General features: G+C 41.2%; 1 protein-coding gene across 5 annotated transcripts in view; it reads left to right on the forward strand.

The window, feature by feature from the left end:
- Positions 1 to 7,250, forward strand: part of KIAA0825 (KIAA0825 ortholog) — a 785,365-nt gene extending 778,115 nt beyond the window's left edge. For all 5 annotated transcript variants that reach the window (XM_075325095.1, XM_075325097.1, XM_075325094.1 and 2 more), the window contains one exon: positions 5,654 to 7,250. In XM_075325095.1, coding sequence (XP_075181210.1) covers positions 5,654 to 5,759 — 106 coding nt within the window. In that variant the 3' untranslated portion in view covers positions 5,760 to 7,250. The remainder of the gene's footprint in view (positions 1 to 5,653) is intronic.
- The last annotated feature ends 6,805 nt before the right edge of the window (positions 7,251 to 14,055 follow it).

Here is a 14,055-nt window from a genome sequence, read left to right on the forward strand (position 1 = left end):
AGACACTTTAACCAATGCTACCCTATTGTAGCTGGCACACACACGTAAAACCACACGGAACGTGTGTCCGTGTGCGTTTGTACGTGTGTGCGATTTTCAAAGCGCTGACATGTCCGGTTTTTCGCCGGCAGCACGGGTGTTACACGGCCCGCACCCGCACCACACGGGTGTAGTGTGGATGCGGTCCCGTGTGACACGCGCCGGAGAAAACACACATGTCAGTGAAAAAAAAAAAAAACATTAACTCACCTTCTCCAGCCCTCCTGTCTCTGCCGCTGCTGCCTCTTGCTGCCGACCGCCGCTCATTATTCTCATTGAATATTCACTTCACTGCCTGGCAGCAGCAGCAGCGGGGAGACGGGAGGGCTGGAGACCGAGGATCAGCACCACGGACAGCAGCGCGGACATCAGGAAGGACCAGGTGAGTATAATAATTACTGATTCTACGTGTGCTATCGCGGATAGCACACGTAGAACACACGTGTCACGCACGTACCAGAGACACGTACTTACCTGCACGCAACACGCAGGGAAAATACGTGTCTCTCGGCACGTGCGTGAAATTCACGTGAGTGTGGCAGAGGCCTTACATTGTGTTATGAGTGTAGTTACAGATCTGGTTAAAAGCATTGGGGGTGTCCCCGGAGAGCGATCTTCAGCCTGAGTGCATTATATTAGTGGTCAGTTTAGCCATTGTTGTCTTCTGCATGGCACCTGTTCTCTTTAGGGATCCCTGGCTAATATTAAACACAATGGGCTACTTCTGACAGCCTGACAGCCCCACAAGACTCAAGAGGAATAAAGTGATTTACAGAGGAAACTCAAGACTTTAAACAGATTTCCACTACGACTGGAACAGAACACATGACTTTACATTTCGGCAATGTGAGGGGGACAAGCTATCCTTTACTTAATCATGTAGCACCGCTGGTGCAAAGGACAACATAATAGACTGTGGGGGGTGCTTTCTGTTCTCCTGGCTACAAATCATTTACCCAGAGTGCATGAAATTATAGAAGCACCTTTGTGAGGATGATATTCTGCTTCTTTCATACTAATTATGTTAGAGGTAGACACCTGTTCTCAGTGTATTGTATACAGTGTAGAAAATGACATATACAGCTAAGAGCATCTGCCGTTTGGATATCAAATGTTTTATCTATGGAACACACAATGGAAAAACATACTTTTTGGGCTTTTAGTTGTTTCCGCTTCAATAGGTATTTTAACTGTTGCCTATTTAGACTAAACCTAAAAACATTTATACTTAAAAACAATATACAATGTTAATTAGATCTCTTAGGGGTACTTTACACGCTGCGTCATCGCTAGCGATGTCGAGCGCGATAGCTCCCGCCCCCGTCGCTCGTGCGACATTTGGTGATCGCTGTCGTAGTGAACATCATCGCTACGGCAGCGTCACACGCACATACCTGTGTTGCGACGTCGCTGTGACCGCTGAACAATCCCTCCCTCAAGGGGGAGGTGTGTTCGGCATCATAGCCATGTTACTGTGGCGTCACTAAGCAGCCGGCCAATAGAAGCGGAGGGGCGGAGATGAGTGGGACGTAACATCCCGCCTACCTCCTTCCTGTTCGTTGCTCCTGCGGTGTCACACATAGCGATGTGTGATGCTGCAGGAACGACGAACAACATCGTACCGGTGGCAGCAGCAATATTAAGGAAATGAACGACGTGTCAACGATCACCGTTTTGGAAGGATTTTGCGATCGTTGATAGTCGATCATTAGTGTTACACGCTGCGATGTCGCTACCGGCGCCGGATGTGCATCACTAACAACGTGACCCCCGACGATATATCAGTAGCAATGTCACAGCGTGTAAAGTACCCCTTAGACTTGATGAGGTTGGTGTATTTGGTTTGAAAATCCATGTCATAATGGCTTTAACATCCCGATATTAAGATGAGCAATTTATGACTCCAGTTATAAAGTGACAGAGCTCATGAGTCCAAGTGTATTCATTTTTCTGCCACCTCATCTGACTGACAGCTGCAGCTTGTACTGAGCAGTGCGAGATCTCAGCAAAAGCTTGGAGGAGGGACGCTGAGGTGCTGTCATTCTGGCTAGGTCAGTGCAGTTAAACTTCCATACAGGATTATGTCGCCATTGTCACATTGATGCAGCATTTTCATTAGGTGAAAGAGATTTATTTGATAATGTATGCCATTTGTATTGAAAATTCTCATAACATATCCACTTTAATAAGGCTGAGGGAACTATAGCTCAAAATATAATCATAAAACACCACTCCAGTGATTTTTTTTTTTTTACAGCAGTGGAGTGGCGCTTTAAATCTAAGCCTCTTGCCCACTGTCATATACTCACCTTCCGCCGTTTTTATTCTCTGGTCCCCCGGCGCCTTTTTGTGACGGAAGTCACAAGTTACATTAGAAGCTCCCTATACAATTCTATGAGAGCCAGAAGGAGGCCTGGATAAGGTTCTCATAGACATCTATTGAGTTGTGACCTCCAGCTCATTCCATGAAACACAGGGAAGCTGGCAGGTCACAAATCGCAGAGACTAATCGGTGCGGCGATGATAGAAGATGAAGCCGTCAGAGGGTGAGTATAAGACAAGGGGCAGGGGACTTAGATTTAAAGTGACACTCCAGCAGTGCAATTAAAAAAAAAACACTGGAGTGATTCTTTATCTAAATATCAATGTTCATATACTGGTGCATGCAGGTTACCAAATGGCCTTGCTGCATATACCATGTTTCCACGAAAACAAGACATGTTCTGGTATGTTTTCCTCTGAACGATTGGTGAGGGCTTATTTTCAGGGGATGGTTTATTTTTTTATCTAGCCACACACATACACTGCACATACTGTACATACTTGGCTGTCTCCTCTTCAGCCTTAGACTCCTGAAATTAAGAGACCTTTTGCTGGCAACCTAGTCACATAACATGATGTCACAAAATGTCCTGATGCTGTTTTATCTTCAGAATATAAACGCTGGGGCCTCTAGGAGAATGGGGGCCCTGTTAAATTGCCCAGTTTGCTCTCCTTCCCCCTAATGCCAGTCTTGCATATCAGCTTGTCTCCTGTTCAGTTCTTTTAGACTCCTGCAATTAAGAGACCTTAGATTACATCATGTCACATGACAATGAAGTCATCAAAGGTCCTTAAACAATCTTAACCTCGGAATACAACTGCTGGTGTCCCTAAGAAAATTGGGGTCCTGACAAATTGCACAGTTTGACTCCCCTAATGCCGACTGTGACTGTAACTAGGGCTTATTTTAGGAGTAGGGCTTATACTTCAAGCATACTCCAAAAATCCTGTAAATCATGCAAGGGCTTATTTTCAGGGAAACACGGTAGAAACAGTTTTAACACTGAATATGTGGAGCTTTAATTAAATTGGTGCATCTTTTAAGTGGTGTACCATATTCCACAGCATAACACGGTGTTGAGGTATATGCACAGGCTTAATATAATTTATTAATATATAAATATTATCTCTGCTAAATATTACAGTATTCAGTGAAGGGACTATTTATCCAGACTAATGACAATATATTTTACGATGCTATGATGTGTAAAAACTGCATAACACTGTGGACACAGTGGTTGTTTCCCGTATACTAACCATAGTCAGAACAGCTATGGAGAAGCTCTAACATGCCCCATATACAAGAAGTCCTTAATAAAATGCACAATAACTGCGTCATGGAACATATGATAGCTAGTCGAACAAATACACTTAAACATTTTAAATCAAGATGGGTGAAGTGGTTCGAATATGCCAAACATTCATGTGAGTGACAGAGCAGAGGCCCCCCATGTGCTTGGTCAACCTTCATCTTGACCTTGAAGGAGAGTCAGCTTATAGTCCTCTTCAACCGATACGGTAACTTTTTATGAGATAATTCTAACACATCTTGAAATTCCTATGATAATTACACTTTATATCTTTCCTAATTTTCCCCACCCTACCCGTCCTTTTTTTCCTATGGTGGGATTGTCACCTGTGTTTGTTATCTAATCAATAAAATTATATTACTGAAACCGAGTTGTACATTTTGACACCTAGATGTATTGCAGCTGTAATATACTATGTAAATTGATCGTAAATTTTGTTGACTCAATAAAAAATTATGTTTAAAAAAGCCCCTAAACTGTATAACACTAGTGAGGAAAACCTAGAGTTTGTTCATTTAAATCACCAATTAAGCATTTTTTTGTTTGTTTGTTTTTTTTACCACTGGAATGATGCTTTAAATCTAAGTTTACTGCCTTTAATCTTATACTCACTTGCTGCCATCTTCATCTTCTATCACTGCTGCCCCAGTTGGTCTTCTGCAGGTTGTGACCTGCTGGCTGCTACAGTGTTTAATAGAGTGAGCCAAAGGTCTTTCTTCTATGCATCTCTATGGGAGGCTTGTTCTCTTAGACTTGTATTGAGAGCTTGTGGAGTAAAGGGGGTGTTACACGCAGCGATATAGTTAGCGATATCGCTGGTGAAAGCACCCGCCCCCGTCGTTTATGCATCACAGGCAAATCGCCCGTGGCGCACAATATTGTTAGGAGCCGTCACACGGACTTACCTGCCTAGCGACGTCGCTGTTGCCAGCGAACCGCCTCCTTTCTAAGGGCGCGGTTCGTGCGGCGTCACAGCGCGTCACTAAGCGGCTGCCCAATAGAAGCGGAGGGGCGGAGACGAGTGGGACGTAACATCCCGCCCACCTCCTTCCTTCTGCATTGCCAGGTAAGCTGCAGTTTGTCATTCCCAAGGTGTCACACGTAGCGATGTGTGCTGCCTTGGGAACGACGAACAACCTGCGTGCTCAACAATCAACGATTTTTTAAAAAGGAAAGACGTGTCAATGATGGATGATTTTGTGAGTATTTTCCATCGTTAATGGTCGTTAGTTAGTGCGTGTCACATGCAACGATGTCGCTAACGATGCCGGATGTGCATCACAGAATCCGTGACCCCGGCAATATATCGTTAGAAACGTCGCTGCTTGTGACGAGGTCTTAAGGGTGAGTATATTAAAAGGGGCAGGGATCTTAGCTGAAAAGCACCACTTCAGCAATGAAAAAAAAGACACTAGAGTAGTGCTTTTAGATAACCAATTTTTGCGATCATGTTGAATTTGGACAGAACCTAAAGAACACTCCTATGATACCTATTCACTGTTTGTTTTTTACACCTACACAGGCTAATACACTTTAGATATCTGTAGGAGGCTCTCTCATAGACATCACACCATGATCGCACTGTATATTAGTGCAGGTGGGCACCATACCTTGGTTATGACAGGCAGAGCTCGACTATCATTTAAACTGAACTCCCGGCTGCGATCATGCGGACAGCTCCTGTGCCCCACATGGTCGCCATAGCCAATAGGTAGAATATGCTCGTAATGTACAGTCCGGCCATCTTATAATACATTTTACTCAGCATTAGAAATATTTCCCTGTACACAAAACTTTCAGTTTAGATTCCAGCCCTTTGTAAAATTTAACTCAAAGCATTAAGATGACAACTTTGCACCTGTTTTTGTTTTTTTTATATATATTGTTGGTTAGCATGTCCCTGGTGATTTCATATACATATATAAAAAATGCTGTACACATTACAGAGCTAATATTCATTTTTATTTTATTTTTTTTCACAGGTGGGAAACCAAAGATGTAGCAAGTCTTACAGAAAAGGAAAAGGACTTGATGGAAGAATTGAAGGCAATGACAGGATGTAGAGACAAGCCTTCCACAACACATTGATGATGGCTTCAAGAAGTTTATATCTAAAGATTGTTTAAGAAACTACTGAATAGAAGAGTTCAATGATTGATGAATATCAAATAATGTAGAAACTTGTTACCCATAGATGAATATAGATGGAACAGTTATAGCTCTGCAACATCTAGATGAGCAATCAGTACTTAGATGTAATGTTTTACATGTTAATATTCTCTGCCTTTTGCAATGGACTATTTACCATTTTGCTGTTAATGTAAATAAATTACTTTTTGTACCTACTCTATGAGTAGGTTCTTTGTATGGACACAGACAGGATTATATGGAGGGCTCAAAGGGGCAGCTACATTGGGTCCTCCACTGTCTGGGGCCGGAAGCTCTTTACACCATACTCTATTAACCCAATCATTCAAGTAAGAATGTCATCAATCAAAACAGTTTATTAATTTACAATGTAATGCTGCTGAAATATTACACATATAGGGGCAAATTCATCAAGACTGGTGTTTTGTTAGTTTTACTGAGAGGTCCTGGACTAGGAGGTGCCCAATTAAGTAGGAAGCATGCACCTTGTAGTAAATATGGCATAGTGTACAGTTTCAGATATTCACTAACAATTATAAACTGGAGTAAATTTCCACTATCATATACACCACCTTTATTACATAAATTATCCACTAAGCACCCCTCATTTTTTGAAAAGTTGGCAGTGGTAGTGTGAAATGTAAAAAGTTGAAGCGCCTCACAAGTGCTCAAAAAGTTTACAAAAAGGTTCACTCCAGGTTTGGGACACAAACTGTTTGACCCTATGGCTGGAGCTATAAGGCGACTTCGGCCGAGACACCTGTTGGGCTAGTAATGTTCACTCAATGCCGCTGATATGTTGCAGCACAATACAAGTGAAGAGAGTTTCCTTGCTTTCCATAGGGTACTGCGATTGCAACAAGAAGGTAGACAGAATTTTTGGAACTTGCTCGCAGTTGCAGTGTCCGGCGTGCATCTCCATTCCTTTGTAAAGCAATGTAGGAAAGGCACTGAGCAAACCTTGGAACATGGAATTGGAACATTGGAATATGCAACAGGTATTGAAGCCAAAGTCGCTGTGTAGCTCTAGCCTAAATGGTAAAATTACTAGACACATTCACATAGAGCACCAACAAAAGTTTATATTTTCACTTAGGAACAGGTTGCAAACAGCATCACCTTAGTCCAATTGTTTCTTTTTTCTACACCTTTTTTGTACCTTGGTTAAATGTAACACGTTAGTAACGTCATACGAAACTTTCTATGGAATAAGTAAAAATTTGCCATTTTAGTCATGAATCAGAAAGAAGCCTCCACATACAAGGGATATTAAAATTCTATACAAAGTTGTTAAATAGTTTTCAGGTTTTTGTCATGTAAAAGAAGAATCATTTCAAAACCATTTTCCACCTTTAATGTTACCCACAATTTGTACATATCCATTGAGAAACAAAGCATTTTGAAGGAGAAAATAAAAATAAAATAATGTGGTTGTATAAGTGTGAACACCCTTTTATAATTGGGGATGTAGCTCTTTTCAGAATCAGGCAATCAAATTTAAGCCAGGATCAAATGACAGTTTAAAAAATATGTCCGATTTTAATCCAAAAAAGTGGTACGATTTTTTTTCTCACTTGTTATCCGTAACAATGTTTTGATTTTTTTTACTCAGCAGCTATTAATAATTTACTGGACCATTTATAATTTCCTGTGCTACAGATTTGTAATAATGTATGTGTAAAAATTGGATCCCATACTGTGGCCCTATATGACATGTGATTTTTTTTTTTTTCTTTTACCATCCGATTTTGGTGTGAAATTGCAACATGCGATTTTTTTTCACATACAGTTTCTGTAAAGTGGGCTTTACACGCTACTATATATCTTACGATGTGTCGGCGGGGTCACGTCGTAAGTGACGCAAATCCGGCATCGTTAGTTATATTGTAGCGTGTGAAAGCTACGTGCGATTGCGATTGAACGTTAAAACGTTCATCGCATGTACGTCGTTCAATTGCTAAAAATTGAACGTGAGGTTGTTCAATGTTCCCGAGGCAGCACACATCGCAGTGTGTGACACCCCGGGAACGATGAACAGATCTTACCTGCGTCCCGCGGCTCCCGCCGGCAATGCGGAAGGAAGGAGGTGGGCGGGATGTTTACGTCCCGCTCATCTCCACCCCTCCGCTTTTATTGGACGGCTGCCGCGTGATGTCGATGTGATGCCGAACGTCCCTCCTACTCCAGGAAGTGGACGTTCGCCACCCGCATCGAGGTCGTATGGAAGGGTAAGTACGTGTGACGACAACTAATCGTTTGTGCGACACGTTCAACAAATTGAACGTGCCGCACATACGATGGGGGCGGTTACGATCGCATATGATATCGTATGCTTAATCGTAACGTGTAAAGCAGGCTTTAGTGAAAAAAATTAGTCAATATTATTGCCCAATTCAATGACATCGGTCAGAGTGCTATCTGATATAAAATCGGATACAGTGGTGTGAGTGAGCCCTTAAACTCATGTGAAGTATTAGCTAGAACACAGCTGCTATTATTTACAGTAATTCTGACTAACCCATGTAAAGTTTAGCTGTTCTACAACTGTTTTCCTGACATTTTCTTAGTTTCATTTTACAATAGATCATAAACAGCTTACAACACAGTAAAGGCATCACACTGTTAAAAATTATCAGTCAAGAAAGGGTAAAAAAAAAAAATTCGAGGGCATTATATATACCATGGAACACTGTGAAAACAGTCAACAGAAGTGGCTTAAATTTGGCATAACAGCCAATTGTTGACAAGAAAAAATATTGTTCGTGAAGCTGCCTAGAGACCTATAGCAACATTAAATAAGTTGCAGGCGTTTCTGTTAAATACTCATTGTGTACTGCACGTGACAACAATGTCCTGTATTATTCATATATCTGGCCTGTGGAGGAGAGTAGCAAGACTTACACAATATATCAATAAACATACAGTGCAATAGGAAAAAAGGGGGGGTTAGGAAAAAAAAAAATGAAAGACCTAATCCACTATTTTAGGATAGGTTAGCAACATAATCGTCTCATGAAGCCCAGATTCGATTAAATAACCTAACTTGATTATCATTGATAATTTTTCAACACAAGTGGTGAGTCTTTCATTCATTGAATCTCTTTAATCCTTGCCTTGAGCTCTTTAATCCTTTCACTACCTTGCGGTTTTCCATTTTTACACTTTAATTTTTTTGTTCCCCTTATTCTAAAGGCCACTTTACACACAGAGATAAATCTGCGGCAGATCTGTGGTTGCAGTGAAATTGTGGACAATCAGTGCCAGGTTTCTGGCTCTGTACAAATGGAACAATATGTCCATGATTTCACTGCAACCACAGATCTGCCAAAGATTTATCTCTGCGTGTAAAGTGGCCTTAAAAGTCAAAACATTTCTGTCCCTTTAGCCGTATGAGAGCTTGTTTTTTGTAGGACAAGTTGTACTTTTAAATTACATCATTCATTCAATCATTCATTCATTTTATAATATAGCATAAAAGTCAGAAACCCTATATTTGATGTTAATGTACAATGTACATCAAATATAGTGAAGGGGTTATTTGTGGGGCAGTTGTTTGTTTGATGAAACTCTTTATTTTATTTTATTTATTTTTTTTAACAAAGAATAACATCCAAGCCCAGCCATGTTTTGGCAAAATCTATATCAAGTCTGCTAAAAGAATGTGGAAAACATCTTAAAGTCTGATGAGATCAAGGCTGAACTCTTCCCCATGATTCCATAGCCAACACTTTGATTCACCAGAAGAACAGCATATCCACTGTGAAGCATGGTGGAAGCAGCATTATGCTTTGGGACTGTTTTAGCAGCTGGAACTGGGGTTTGGTCAAGGTAGAGAGAATTATTATTATTATTATTATTATTATTATCAATTTTGCAACAAAACCTTAAGGCTTCTATTACAAAGTTGACAATAAAGAGGAATTTCACCTTTCAGCACGACGCTCAACCTAGGCATACCTGCAAATCAACAAAATAATGGTTTCCTCAGAAGATGATCAAATTTTTAGAGTGACCTATAAAGAGCAGAGATAAGTGAACCCGTGTAAGATTGGCTCAGTGGGTGCAGTCATACCGAGCATCCACGGGTTCGGAATTGACCCAAACTCCAATGTAAGTCACTGATTGGCAGTTTGGGTCTCTGCCCACATACAGCCAGCCATAAGTAGAACACTTTCGGGGGAGAGTGGTCAAGGTTTTTCTTTTTTATTTCGGGGGTGGGATTGCACACTACATCCGATCTCGTTGTTGTTAACCCCAGTGCGAGCCATTCAGAAACTGCAAGTGGCTCGCACTGAGCTGAGCACCAAGTGTACCTGAGCACAGCAATGCCCGTGCAAGAGATCAGCATACGTAAAACATCGGAACTCTGAACCCAAACTCTGTGTTTTTTTGTAAAGTCAGTGTACAACCTGAAAACTGAACACCGAACATCGAGTTCGCTCATCTCTAATGAAGAAACCAGACCTCAGTCCATTTGAAAATCTGTGGATTGAACTGAAGAGGGTGCTGTACGTAGGATATACCCTATCAAACCGAAGAATTTGGAGGGCTACTGACTGCGTAAAAATTGCGTATTCTAAATGTGCCATGCTGATACACTTCTACCCAAGAGACTAAGTGCTGAATTCTGATTTTTTTTTTAATGGTATGATTTTTTTAATGTGACAACTACCTGCCATTTTAACAGGATTGTGCAGACTTTTTATAAACCCTGTATCTTTAGCTGGCTACAACCTATCATGTCATTAAATTTTATTAATGTGAAGGGATCTGATTAACAAAAACAACATCTTAGATAGAAGTGACCGGAGATCACCAATGATCGGCTGGATATATGTAGTATTAGGGTACACACGGGCTTAATTGCGAGTCAGTCGCATAACACTCGGCTACTGCTCTGCTTGAGTGTAAGCCAAGTGTTATGTGAGTGTCGTGCCACTGTGCTGAGATCCTGCGATCGCAGCACAGCCACGGAGGACAGGGCGGGCGCTGCGGAGGAGAGGGAGGGAGAAATTTCCCCATCTCCTCCACTGTTAGCTGATGTGTTTCTTGTACTGCTATTTCGTAAGTGTAAGGCCAGTGCAATGTGATGTTTCTTTTGCACCCATAGACTTGTAAGAGTGCAAGTGAAAACGAATTGGATTCCACCCGCAGCATGCTGTGATTGTTTTCTCGGTCCGATTAGGGCCGAGAAAAAAAATCGTCCATGGGAGCTGCCCCATAGAGTAACATGGGTCTGGGTGTAATTTTTTTATGGCATTACACTTGCTCCGTTTTACTCGCCGTATGTGTTTACCCTTACTTTAGATATTCGGGTGAATGGTGAGCCATATTGGCTTCCACAGTGGCTTTCTATTCTGACTCACGGAGGAGCTTCCATGGCAGACATTCATGATAAGGCAACCCCTTTAAAAAATATTTATAGTGACAGATTACAAAATATATATTAACTCTCTTATTTTATTTGATTTGTTTATTTTACATCACATTAAAGGTTTTCTTCATTAGCACACTGCAGTTAATTTTTACAAAAAACAACACGAACACTAAAGACTGGAGGATAAAAACCAAACTTAACTATCGCGTACAGTATGTTGGTGATGTTACAGCATCTATTCAGCTAAATTATAGGAAAATGAAGTGCAACTAAGCATATAATTTAGATTACTAAGTGGCATGCCATTGATTTATTGCTGTATACCGAATGTCATTCTTAACCCGATATTGAAATTTGTTTTCCGCCTCTCATCTGCTGTGTATAATACTGTCAGGCTCCATGTAAAACATCGCTAGTTTCCCTCCACAACATTTTTTATGTTGTGTAAAGTGCACTTTATTATGGAAAGGGCTTAAACATGTTTTTCTAAAATCTATATTCATGTGCACTCTTGGTTAGCCGCAGTTCGCATTTCATTCATTTACTGTGGCAATGCATAAAGCATTAGATTTGAAATGTGTACACGAATGGTGGATCTAGAGGCTGATAAATATGTACATCACAAAATTCCTGGATTTACAACTATTGCATGGTTTATATGGATGGAATGTACATCAGAAAAAGAATTCATCATTTACAAACTTGGAAATCCCCGTGCAAATAAGTACTGTGATACACCTAGATTTTTCTAAGGATTAAAAACATAAAATGATCTATGGCCTAAGGGAACCTCAATAAGAACCTACTTTTGATAGATTTCTATTGACTTCCAGTCTTTAGATATAATAAGTAGAGATCTTTTGGAATTTCTGTTTGCCAACATTGACACATTTTTCCCAAAAATTCAATATGCAGCTTATCAATTTGTCGCAAGTCGTGTTACTGCAATGCCTCCAATTGCCCTGAAAATATGTATGTAACACTTGAAGGTCTAAAAGGATGGCTTCCAACCCCTTTCAAGCCATTTAGTACAAACACAGCCTTTATAATATCAACGTGACCTCCCCATAGAAGACGATGATAACGTGGTAGTATCCAACAGCCCATTCAATTAACAGTGTACTTACAGAACTTTGAGGATTTTTTAATTAAAAAAATATCGAAAAATAATCTCTCTTAATTGTTTGTGATCAGGCACACTGTTCTGTTGCTGCCTTTAAATATTGGATAGCAACTGGAATTTCCTCTACAGGGGCTTCCTAACAATTAACCTGTCTAGGCCTGTGGTCAACACCAAACCTGGTGACACCATGCATACTTTAAATGATACTCAAAGGGGCCAAGATAACCATCCATTTTTGGATCACTCTCTACACATTGACAGAGCTGCAGCTGTGAGAGTGGTGACATCACTGAGTTCACCTGACGTCATAGCTGGGGTTCCCATGATACCCCATCTGTGACCTCAGGTGAAGTCATTGAAGCCATGAAGCCAATGCTGGATTACTGCATTAGGCAACTTGAGCACATTGAGTATTTGGTTGCAGGTATTTCTGCACCAAATCTGCAGCTCCTGGCAAAAAACCCTGCACCCAAACCAAATCAAAACGCATGCAGTATACGTAGATTTTTTGCCAGGACCATGTGATATTTCAGTTTTTCTTGTTTAATAAATTTGCAAAAATGTCTACATTTCTGGGGGGGGGGTCAAGATGGGGTGCACTGCAGAGTGTACATGAATGAGGAAAAAAATTTAGCTTTTTTGAATTTACCAAATGGCTGCAATGAAACAGAGGGAAAAATTTAAAGGGGTTTGAATAGTTTCTGTACGCATTGTAATTAAAAAATATTATTATTATTATTATTATTAGTACTAACCTCGGGCTTGATGACAGCTGTCATTTTTTTGACAAATAACAGCTGTCAATAACCCCTTATATTACCCTGATTGCCACCGCACCAGGCCAATTGGGATGAGCTGGGTAACCGCCAAAATTAGAGCATTAAATGGATGAGCCAATTCTGGGTCGATTACGGGCGGCTATTTTTAGGCTGTGGAGGGCCCAATAACCATGACTTCAACAGCCTGAGAATATCTGCCCCAACTGTTAGCTTTATCTTGGCTGGGTTTCAAAAATAAGGACCCACCCATGTTTGTTTTATTTATTTATTTTTTTAAAAAGCATGGGGTCTATCCATAATTTGATACACAGCTATGATAACGGGTGCAGCTGGGGGCTGCAGCATGTAGCTGTCTATGTTGGAGCCACACGAGATGACCTCGTCACTTCCGCCAACACGCGACTTTCCGTGCCCTGAAGGGGTACGTAAGGTCTGCTTGGCACAATGCAGCATTCACACCTCCTGTCCCCACGGGCACAGGGAGGCACAGGGAGGGGGAACATGCTGACATGTCTGCTGTGGGCATGATAACATGATTTACAACAGCCAGCGTCATGGCAGCACGACAAAGCTGTGCATGGACATGGTTTTGTACCCCTCAGCTTTCAGCTTCTTTGACGCTGGTTATATGTGTCCCGACTTCAAAGATACCCATTGCCCATGATCTGAAATCGTCCGCATTTACGGTCATGCACACTACATCATTCTGAAGCGGTTATACGTACACCCAGCTTCTGAGTAGTAAGCATGACTGGAAGTGTGGGTGACTTCAAATCTTGGGCAGTGACCGTCTTTGAAGCCGGGACGCATACACCCAGCGTCAAAGCTAAAAGATGACAAGTACAAAGCTGCCCATATACGTGGCTTAATATCGTGCTGCCATGACGCTAGCTGTTGTGAATCAGGTTATCACGCCATGATAACATGCTAAGTGGGTGCAATAACATGCTAAGTGGG

Source organism: Anomaloglossus baeobatrachus, chromosome 1, assembly GCF_048569485.1.
Source record: "Anomaloglossus baeobatrachus isolate aAnoBae1 chromosome 1, aAnoBae1.hap1, whole genome shotgun sequence".
Taxonomy (NCBI): domain Eukaryota; kingdom Metazoa; phylum Chordata; class Amphibia; order Anura; family Aromobatidae; genus Anomaloglossus; species Anomaloglossus baeobatrachus.